Here is an 11,187-nt window from a genome sequence, read left to right as displayed (position 1 = left end):
TTTTGTTTCAGAATTGTATTTATAATAATTTCTTCTTTAATATTTAAATAATATATATTTTTTTCATTCATTATATTTGCCTTGTAATATTAGTTTACATTCTGTACACAGATTGTTAGTGAACAGTAGAAATTTCTACATTTTAAAATAGACAATCTGCTTCCCTCCAATATTAGGGGTTGCAGTATAATAGGTTATGAGATTTGCTTTTTAATGAACACAATTTTGTAAATTACATACACAAGATCACTGAAACACTTTAAAGACCTTCACTTGATGTAACTATACATAATTTGCATATATATTGTCAGTTAAAACAACCAGAACGGGCAAGTGAAATCATCGAGATGTAACAAATTTAAGCCAATAATAAAAGACAACTGATGTAATATTGGCAAATTACTGTATGTACACCAGTGTTATTTTAGTATTATTTATATCACATTTAATAAATCTAATTTAAAGTGAGACTTTTTATTTCAGCTTTAGTTATTTATTTATACCAGTTATTAATTTTAGTGCTTCACCATAAAATTATTTCAGTTAGTTGCCGAAGTAACATTTCTATTTTTTTTTTTTTTTTTAATGTCATTTACTTTATTTCAATTAACAAAAATAGTTTTGGTCAACGATAATAACCCTGATGTACACGTGTACACACACACACACACACACAAACAAAACCACACACACACACACACATTGCACACACATTGCCACGCATGAGAAAGGATATGGTTGTATTGTTATTCTGTTCAGTGCTGTCTCAATTATTTGTACAATCATTTCAGAGATTCTGAAGGCCTTGTTTATGCATGTCCTTGCAACAAGCTTTCGGACATTATGGCAAACACACTTTGAAGGACATCAGATGCATAATCAGTATCCTAAATACACACATGTACAAGACTAAACTCAAACTGTGAAAGGAGCAGTTCACTAAAAATTAAAGCACTGTCATTCTAAAGTGTATCTCTTCCATGGAATACAAATTAGAATCTAGATATTTTACATTTGCATTTTTTTTTGAGGGTGGGTAAATAATGATCTTGTTTTGTGTTGACTAACCATAAAATTTTAATAATCTGGTAATATAAAATCTAATTGTACACTGAAAAAAATAAATAAAAAAGTCATTTTTTTTTCTTTTCAAACAGTTTAATGACACTGAGGACACAACTTAATAAATCAACATAAGAGTATTTTAACAGTATTTTAACTCTGTTCAGCCAGATTTGATTTGCAACTGTAGTCTTCACATTCCTTGTGACAACTACATCCTTTCAGCGGATTGGATGAAAAGGCTCCACGATTTCAGCAAATGTCTTCGGTTCTGGTTTGAGAAAGTGAAATAAAAAAGTTGAAAGACTGAAAGTATTGTGGTGACATACACAACTTAAATATAAAGAAAACATCAAGACAGAAAATAACACACTATAATGTGCTGTTACCTTTCTCTGGAAATTGTTCAGGATGCAGCCGCATGTACTCATTCATGTCCCTGTCCAATGTGGCATATTTATAATTCTCATACTTTGTAAGATGATAACCAATGAACCATCCAACAGTTGTGAACAGCGCTTGGCGATGAACACCTGTATATATAAGAAGAAGGAAAAACATCAGAAATTCAAATATATGTTTACACAATAAAATGGAATGGTTGATGTTTTAGAATACAACTGATGTTTTAATTTTCATTCAAAATATTGCCTACTTAACTGGCAAGGGGAATTAAATTTGTTGATGTTTTTGTGAAAAGTAAAATTCACACTTGTGCATTAAAGCTGGTATTGCTGAATTAATTTTACATCACAGTTTGACATCTAAACTGGACTGGTCAGTTCGATATATAGTAATAATATACAAAGTATATGAGGTCACAAGCATTATTAATGGTTTAGCCCAAGTAACAAGAAGGAATGCAACAGCAATTCCACTGATCTCGGTAAGTTAATAAGAAATGCTAGTATCCATGTTATTGTTTGACGAGGTACCATATAAATATCAAGGTATATGAATGTGGCATTCATTCAGTACCACATAAATGTACAGTAATTGTCACCATTACTGTACCACGGTGCCACCACAGTTCATTTGTGCAAGTAAAGTCAACCACGAGCGCATTCATTTGTTATTATTATGCAATTAAATTACAATATGTTGATGTTACATATAAAATTTATTATAATTGCATTGGTGTAGATGTGTTCTCACCGGCTTTGAGCGCAGGTCTGCGGTTTAAACTGTTGTGCAGCATCGCGGTCGCCCAGCCGCACAGCCCGAACCACACTGAATTTCTGTTGACGATCCCCGGAGGAGGCAAAACTTTCGCTTCGTCAGGCAGAAGACCCATTTTGCAAAATAGCTGGCTCTACTAAAGTCAGAATCCGTTTGACACTTAACTTTCCATATCACCTCCTAGAGGAAATCAAGGGCAATGTTTAGGCGGAAATGAAAACCGGTCCGGTGAGAAACACAGGGCGAATTTACAAGTGTTCCGGAGAGAACATATGGCTCATCTAAATATGAATATGAACCACAGATCAGAACTAGATTTGTATTGATGTAATAATGATTAATTATTTGTATATATTGTAATGTATTTTATGTACTGTATTTTTTTTAATTGGAAAGTATGTTTAAATGTGTTATATTTTCACACGTTATAAATAAGTTATGTGAATGTATTGTAATGGATTAAAAATATGGATTGATATATGGAGGGGAAAATACATTTTTAAATGCTTATATATACACACACACTATTTTCTATTGGTTGAAAATATAATTACTTTATTTAACTATATCTATTTATAACTATACTAGCATAACGATTTTAGCATATATATTTTTTGGTATATATATATATATATATATATATATATATATATATATATATATATATATATTATATATATATATATATATATACACACCAAAAAATAATATATATATTTTAATTTTTTTCTGCATGGAAATTTAAGCAAATGAAGTACAAACAGAGAGATTTAAATCAAAACTCTTAAACTCTTTAACTCTTAAAAAAATACAAATAATAATAATAACAATACTGTTTTGCCATTTACACTGATCTGGGACTACAAATCCCAGAATGCAGCGGAGATGTTTTCCGGACTCGGCTTCACTGGGGAAGCAACATGACGTCATTCTCAAAAAAAAAAAAAAAAAAAAACCGAGGAAACTCTGCGATCATTGTGCAACACTGGAGTCGAAAATTTGCCGAGGTTACTGTTGTTTTGATTGCTATTGTCGCGTAGATTAAAAGCCTGGAGAAAAGAGTGAATGCATTCGGAATAATAGAAGCAGTGGGGTGAATCCCCTGCGTTTGGTAAGTGTAAAGATGATTTAATGTGACCTTTAATGTGTAGAGCATCCTGCTAGCTAATGGAGAACATTGTGCCATCTGGTTTTATTTAATTATAAAATAAAATGTGCAGTTTTCACTATTTATAAATGGTCTAAATATAAAGGAAACTAATTAGGCCACATCTGTGTTTTTTCTACATTTTGCTCTGCTCAGAGATATTGCATACCAGATTTCAGTTTTCTGCTTTGAGATATTGCATATCAGATATGTTTTCATCTATAGTCATCCATTTTTTTTTCTGTTCTGTTATTTAATATCCTTATTTTTCCCACATAGTACATATCACAATCATAACATTTAAAATATAAGGAACAGTGAAGTTATTTTTCATCTGTTTTCAACATGTTGATTTCTGGATGAAAATGGAATACAGTTTAGAAGATTTGTTATTCACTCTATGAGAGAGAGAGAAAAAAAGTTCTGCTCATGTTGTTGCAATATGTGGTAATGTGAGATTTAACCAGCATAAAAAGTTTATTAAACAATGCAAATCAATTGCTAATAAATAAATACATAAATAATTGTGCAAATGATCAAATATAATTGTGACTCAGAGCACAACCTCAACTAATAATTATCTTTACTGTTATTTTTTAATAAATATTAATTACATACAAAATGAATGTGAGATCAAATATATTAACAGCGGTGAACAACAACAACAATAATATATAATTATTTTTTTTCTTTATTTAAAATATTATTTTCAAAACGAATGTGAGAGAAAATAATTTCTGCAGTGGTGATGACATGGATGTGTAATGTTGGAATGTTTATTCATGCAGCTAATTCAGTCAACTGTTTATTGAATCAAAAATGTATTTTAAAAGATCTGTTTGTGCTCAACTTACAATTTTCAGTTGTATTTCTTTTAAATTTTGTATGCTTACATCAATCATAATTCTTAATGTGCTGTTGAAAGTGTGTTTGCGTTTATGCATGTGTGTTGGAAGAGGCTTTGGGAGTTGTTCTTTATTCCTTGTGTTTTTATTGCGGTCCTCTCAGCATCCTGCCATAGGCCTTGGCAACAGCAGCGTTTGAGCACATGCATAGCAGCTTCTCCTATAGCAACACTTCGGAAACAAACACTGCTAATGTGTGTAGTGAAATACAGAGGCAGATGCACTGTTGATCTAATAAATTAAAGAATGGGCAGCAAAAAATGGTCCCTTGAGACATCAGGCATAGTTTATTCCCTCGTTTGTTCTCAGTAATACATCACTGGTGTCATTGAAATGTTTGTTCTGTAAGGGCTGCTGCAGCTCTTTTACTTCAAACAGTGTTTTATCAGAGGGATGCTGCTCAGCCATGTGTAGTTTGCATTGCAGTTCTTAACACCCACATATTATCCGCCTGTCTCTCTCTTTCTCTCTCTCTTCATTCATGTTCCCTCAGCTGAGCGTGAGGATGGAGGATTATGATTACTTATTCAAAATTGTGCTGATAGGAAATGCAGGAGTGGGCAAAACCTGCCTCGTCCGACGCTTCACTCAGGTGTGTGGAATAACTCATTGCACTACCTATAAGAATGCAAAAACACTAGAGGTTTGCAATGTGTTCGTGTTTTTATAGAATTTGCAGTCACTGATAATAATAATTTTATAATAATCGTTGCATTTAAACTTCTTTATCTTGCATTTCCCAGGGGCTGTTCCCTCCTGGACAAGGTGCCACCATTGGAGTTGATTTCATGATTAAAACTGTGGAAATAAAAGGAGTGAAAGTGAAGGTGGGTAAGCCGCTTTAGTTTTTGTTTCATTTTGAGGTAACTGTGTGGAAATTTAATTGGAATATAGTGGTTTTTGCATATGCATGTATGCATGCATGCATAAATAAATAAATAGTAACTTGAAGTATTTTATTTTTAAATTTTAGTTTTAATTTAATTTTATTTTTTTTTGTTTTAGTTTTCAGTGTATATTTTATATTAAGTTATTTCTGTCATTTTTTTAATTGTTTTTTTTATATGGAATTTTTTTTTTTTTTTTTGTGCTATTTTTATATGGAAGCCACGCCTCACTAGTCGCACTGGGTCAAAATTGCATTGGTCACATTATAATCACATTGAAATAACATTATAATATTACTTTAAGAAATTATTTGGCCACACCTCACTAGTCGCACTGGGTCAAAATTGCATTGGTCACATTTTAATCTTTTTTTTAGTTTCCTTTATTTTTTAAAGTTTTTTTAGTTTCCCTTATTCTACAAATCCTTTAAATTTAACAGTATTCAGAAATTTTATTATAAGTGTCAAACCTAAAATAATTTATTCAAAGCGAAACTGAAACAGCCGGCACTAACGGTGTGCAAATAAACTTACCTTTTTTGCACATTTTGTGTGCTTGACATGCATTATATTATATTTTAAGTCTCTTTGGAATATAAGACGCAGCATGGTTCAGATGATAAAAATAATGCTACTTATATTCAGGACAATACTTGTTATTTATCCTTTTTTAACAGTATAAATGTGATTAATCTTGGCCTTGAAATGTATTAAGCCTCAATTTAGACCACTGGAACACTGACTGATTTAGCCCTTGTGTTTGTGTCTGTGCATCTCTGGGCATTTTTCTGCATTTCAGTGCACTTCCTGCTAATGAAATAGACTGAAAGCTGTAGTTTGTGTTGGGTTCTGCTAGAAGTGCTAAGTGACTTCACTGATTATTTGATCCAATCATTCCCACAGCTCCAGATCTGGGACACGGCCGGACAGGAGCGGTTCCGCTCGATTACCCAGAGTTACTACCGCAGTGCCAATGCCCTCATTCTCACCTATGACATCACCTGTGAGGATTCCTTCCGGTGCCTTCCTGAGTGGCTGAGGGAGATCGAGCAGTATGCCAACAACCAAGTGGTGACGATCTTAGTAGGTGAGTATTCAAGTTTTAATTGAACTATTTTCTAATAATAAAACAAATTATTTGTCTTTTAGCTGTTCGTTTTTTAGCTACAGTATATAGAGTGATGATATAAATGTCAAAATCAATGGTATGTGTTAGACACATATTGTCCTCTATTGGAGAATATTGTCATGTTTCCTTAAAGGGTTACTCCACCCCAAAATGAAAATTTTGTCATTAGTCACTTACCCCCATCTCGTTCCAAACCCGTAAAAGCTTTGTTCGTCTTCAGAACACAATTTAAGATATTTTGGATGAAAACCGGGAAGAGTACATTACACTGTCAAGGTCCAGAAAAGTATGAAAAACATGGTCAGAATAGTCCATCTGCCATCAGTGGTTCAACTGTAACGTTATGAAGCGATGTGAATACTTTTTGTAAGCGAAGAAAACAAAAATAACAACTTTATTCAACAATTTGTCTCCTCTGGGTCTCTTCGCATCACCGTATTACCAGTTTTGAGAATATCCGCTGGACGCAAACTGCGTATGCTATTCTGTGTCAGCCGCGCAACAAGAATACTTTTTCTTCAAGTATTTACGCTTTGAATGAAAACAGTGCATCCGTGCAGCGCGGCTGACACAGAAGAGTGTATGCTGCTTGCGTCCAGCGGATATTCTCCAAAATGGCGCTACGGTGAGGTGGAGAGGAGACAAATTGTTGAATAAAGTCATTCTTTTTGTTTTCTTCGCATACAAAAAGTATTCTCATTGCTTCATAATGTTACGGTGCAAGCAGGAGATCAAATAAATATTTTCTCCACTGTATCTAGATCTATTGATCTGTCTGACTGTCAGGTTGGTCGGTCGGTCGCAATGCACTCTGTAAACCAATGCAGGAAATTATCCATCAACATTGGTTTAATATGTTTTTGGAGCTGTTTGTTACTGAACAAACTAACTGGCTTATGTTAGACCTTCTAGCTGTCAACACATACTGTATTTCATGTCCTTGTAACCAGAGCGTTTGAGCCCTTTTCACTGCTGTTATTGTTTGCAGGGAATAAGATAGACCTGGCTGACAAGCGAGAAGTCCATCGGCAGCGAGCAGAGGAGTTTGCGGAGGCACAGAGCATGCTTTATCTGGAGACCTCTGCCAAAGAATCGGACAACGTGGAGAAGCTCTTTCTGGATCTGGCCTGCGAACTGATCCGCGAGGCCAAGCAAAACACGCTGGACAACAACGACTCCACTCCCATGCCTGGAGAAGGGAAAACCATCAGTTACTTGAGTTGCTGCAGCATAAACTAGGAGACTTGGCAACTCTGTCTGGCTGAGGGGGCAACATGGATTGCATACAAAGTGGTTGTATTGTTGGTAACCACTGTGTAGTTGCAGTGGTTACTGTTTTCAACTGTTGTTGAAGTCTACGTCTTTTACCCTTCTTAAATCCCTGGGTATTTTAAAATATTTGGGAAAAACATGATATCAAGTTGATGCTGCTTTTAGAGGTGATGCTTTTGGCAAGGAAAAAGGGCCTTGTTACACAACAATTCTTGCTGATAGGTCAGACAATGAGATTTTCTATACTTCTGTACAATGCAACTGTTGGGATTTCCCTGCTGACTTGAGAGCCAATGTATTTGTCGATTTGAAAAGAAAACAAAATGAGAATGCAGGTTTTCATCAGCAGTCTCACCCACTTGAAGGACTACTTCATCCAAAAATAAGAATTCTGTCATCATTTACTCGCCCTCATGTTGTTCAGAACCCATATTACTGACTTTTTCTGTGGAACACAAAAGAAGATGTTTTGAAGAATGTTCACAAAGCTCTTTTCCAACCACATGTATCCAGTGACCAAAGCAGTCCATGTGACATTATATTCCAAGTCTTCTGAAGCCATATGATGCTTATGGGTTTGGAATGACATGAGGGTGAGTAAATGATGACAGAGTTTTAATTTTAGGGTGAACTGCTTCTTTAAGTCCCATTGCCACAAATGTCATCTGTTGGTGTGCACATTTATTATTTGCACAAAATGCACTTCTTGATGATTGCTTGCGAGATTGTTTGAAGTTGCTTATGCATGCATTTTTTTTAATGAAGAAGTCAATAATGCAAACAGATAGCCAGCTCCCTTAAATAATCTGTGACAGAAAACCGCCATTTTAAATCCTCATTTATCAGGTAGTCAGTTTGTAAGAATATAAACTCCCCTTACTGCTTGCATGGAAGTCAAAACGTCATTTTGAGAAGTCAGCAAAAACCCAATGTGCCTCCGGCATTTGCATCATCATGTAATACATAGCACTGGGGAATCTCATGGAGCACATGTTTGGGTCATATTTAAACCCCAAAATATCACTCAAACCGGGTCGATTTATTGATCTGGAAGTTTTACTTTTGTTTGTTTCAAGCATAATTCTCAGTAGATTCTCAGTATTGTAATACAGTAATGGGAACAATACTGTCCAGACGCAATTATATTTTTCAGGATTTTTTTTATCTTCACAGTACATATATACATACTTTACAAGTTTTGTTTTTTGCATTATGTGTAGGAATGAGATTTGTTGTATTACAGTAATAAGAGCATTATTGTTCATAAAATAAGCTCCATTTTCTTTTCAAAAAAGTCTTTTTTTTTTTCTTTTTTTTTTCTGATTTTAAGGTAAAATTCACTGCCATTCAAAAGGTTGGGGTCATTTTTTTTTTTTTTTTTAAGAAATTAATACTTTTAGTCATCAAGGATGCATTAAATTAATCAAAATTGACAGTTATTCATTATGACAGACATTATGTTACAGATGATGTTTCTAATAAATGCTGTTCTTATGAACTTTTTATTCATCAAAGAATCCTGAAAAAAAAAAAACAATGCTTTCCACAAAAGTATTAAGCAGCACAACTGTTTTCAACATTGATATTAATTAGAACTATTTCCTTAGCAACAAATCAGCACCTACAGTACAATTTATTTCTGAAAAATCATGGGACACTGAAGACTGAAGTTGAAATATTTCACAATATTACTATTTTTATTGTATTTTTGATCAAATACATGCAGCCTAGTTGAGCATAAGAGACTTCTTTCAAAAAGATTAAAAAAATTGTACTGACCCCAAACTGGTTTCATGAGATCATCCGCTCTAGACAGAGGTTTTTAGTGGCCAAGTTCTAGACATCGTTCTTTATTGTCTTTGCTCATTATATGCTAAAAAGGAAACAATGGGCTTAATGTTATAATGCACTGTCTAGAATGCTTATTTCATTCCACTAGTTTCTTTTTCCAAGGATTACTCTGATTCCCATTTGGATATATTCTGTCCTTTTACACATTTTATCTGTTATCAGAACTAAAATATACCAGGATGCTTTGTAGTTCTTTTAGTCCAGCTTTGGTATTGTAATAACCGTAGCGATGTTTAAAGCTTTTGGCACTTGAGAGGTCAAGAGAACTGTGTGTGTGTAGTTATTGTGTGAATGAGATGTATTTCATAAATGTTTCAGTGAGTTCTTGCACAAATGGTCTTTGTTTTCCAATGCATCATATTGAGGAAAAGATGGAGTTGTTTAAAGGTGTGATACAGTGTGATTCTGATTTCGGTTGGTCTTTGTCTGTTCTGGAACTGTGGTGTGCATTTTAATGACTTTTAAACAGTTGGAACTTGTACCTCCAACCTTGGCTGTGCTGTGAGTTTGTTTGCACCTGTGTCATTACAAAGGAACTGTGAATCTCCTCTTTTGTAGACTTTCAGTATTTTACTTGCTGCTACAGAGCTTTTTTCCTCAAATCTTTTTTTTTTTTTTTTTTTTTTTTTAACAGAATTACAACTGAGGTTTTAAATGCCTTGTGCTTGGTAATATTTGTGATGATCATGATTCAGTTATTTTTAGTGTTTTTTATTTTTATTTTTTATATACACTCAACAAAATGTATTCACTAAAACACTTAACAATGTTTAACTTGAGGACCAATTGTTTAAGCTTTTTCGGTTGTCCATGCCATTTACTTTGCAATATAATGCATTTTCCTCATATTTACACATAGCTGCTTATATGATATTAAGCTTTTCTATTAACATTTTATTTTAAAGTGATAACCTTTTCTAGTTTTGTATAAACTTTTTTCTTTCTATGTTATATGACGTGCCATGCACAGTATTTTCTCTGTCAGGTATTTTTGTTTTACAGATCTATGCCATATTGTAATTTGTTGCATTGTGTACCAGTCTCTAGAATTATTTCTTTTCTATGTTAAATGCCCTAATTTCCAGTATAGTATATGTATTACTAAGCGCTTACTTTTTCTGTATGGACAATGTTATTATGATTTTCATTATGTGAAGTACAATATTCATCAATGTGTAATGTGAAGATGAAACGCCATTCTTTGAACCCACAAGATTTGTATCCAAAGTAGATAACTGTACATTTATTGTTTTAGTGTGTGCTTTCAATATATAAGTTGTGATGCATTATGTGTAATACATTTATCATAATGAGACAAACCCCCATGACTGCAGCATTTCAGTATTGCGCCATAATGCGTTGTTTTCTTTGAGTAATCCTGTAACTTATGTTTTAATTCTCAGCATATAAACTGCAAGTTAATACCTTTCTCCAAATAAACATGGTTATGACACTAACTATATTGTATGAAATATGTAAAAGATTTCTGTGTTGATATACTGTGTATGTATATATATATATATATATATATATAGCGATATATATATATATATATATATTACACACACACACACACACTGTGTATGTATATATATATATATACACACACACACACACATACTTTCTTAGTTTAAAAAAAAATAAAAATCTGCTGAGGAAACAATAGGCTACTATTGCTTTAAGAGACATAGATTCTCATCCAGGTAAATGTGGATTTTTTTTTTTTTTTTTTTTTGTGTGTTTTAACGTTTTGAT

At 33.4% G+C, this 11,187-nt stretch overlaps 2 protein-coding genes across 2 annotated transcripts; one reads left to right on the top strand and one right to left on the bottom strand.

The window, feature by feature from the left end:
• Nucleotides 1-1,136: 1,136 nt before the first annotated feature.
• LOC109051833 (NADH dehydrogenase [ubiquinone] 1 subunit C2-like) lies at nucleotides 1,137-2,468 on the bottom strand. The gene is made up of 3 exons (XM_019069318.1): nucleotides 2,218-2,468; nucleotides 1,452-1,595; nucleotides 1,137-1,333 (listed from the first exon to the last, which is right to left on the bottom strand). The coding sequence occupies exons 1-3, from the start codon at nucleotides 2,354-2,356 to the stop codon at nucleotides 1,284-1,286; spliced, it is 333 nt and encodes a 110-aa protein (XP_018924863.1). The 5' UTR covers nucleotides 2,357-2,468; the 3' UTR covers nucleotides 1,137-1,283.
• Nucleotides 2,469-3,173: 705 nt separating this feature from the next.
• Nucleotides 3,174-10,889, top strand: LOC109051848 (ras-related protein Rab-30-like). The gene is made up of 5 exons (XM_042770967.1): nucleotides 3,174-3,352; nucleotides 4,787-4,885; nucleotides 5,037-5,120; nucleotides 6,084-6,267; nucleotides 7,298-10,889. Exons 2-5 carry the CDS (start codon nucleotides 4,799-4,801, stop codon nucleotides 7,546-7,548), a joined length of 606 nt encoding a protein of 201 aa, XP_042626901.1. The 5' UTR covers nucleotides 3,174-3,352; nucleotides 4,787-4,798; the 3' UTR covers nucleotides 7,549-10,889.
• Nucleotides 10,890-11,187: the final 298 nt, after the last annotated feature.

This window comes from Cyprinus carpio, chromosome A15, assembly GCF_018340385.1.
Source record: "Cyprinus carpio isolate SPL01 chromosome A15, ASM1834038v1, whole genome shotgun sequence".
Classification (NCBI taxonomy): Eukaryota; Metazoa; Chordata; class Actinopteri; order Cypriniformes; family Cyprinidae; genus Cyprinus; species Cyprinus carpio.
This window is presented reverse-complemented; position numbering and strand designations above follow the sequence as displayed.

Excerpts from the sequence above, each read along its gene's own strand:
- LOC109051833 (XM_019069318.1), bottom strand. The coding sequence starts at position 2,356 with ATGGGTCTTCTGCCTGACGAAGCGAAAGTTTTGCCTCCTCCGGGGATC. Across the intron at positions 1,596-2,217 it reads CAGACCTGCGCTCAAAGCCG|GTGTTCATCGCCAAGCGCTG; the intron begins GTGAGAACACAT and ends TTATATATACAG. Across the intron at positions 1,334-1,451 it reads TGAACAATTTCCAGAGAAAG|AACCGAAGACATTTGCTGAA; the intron begins GTAACAGCACAT and ends TTCTCAAACCAG.
- LOC109051848 (XM_042770967.1), top strand. The coding sequence starts at position 4,799 with ATGGAGGATTATGATTACTTATTCAAAATTGTGCTGATAGGAAATGCA. Across the intron at positions 4,886-5,036 it reads TCGTCCGACGCTTCACTCAG|GGGCTGTTCCCTCCTGGACA; the intron begins GTGTGTGGAATA and ends TGCATTTCCCAG. Across the intron at positions 6,268-7,297 it reads AGTGGTGACGATCTTAGTAG|GGAATAAGATAGACCTGGCT; the intron begins GTGAGTATTCAA and ends TATTGTTTGCAG.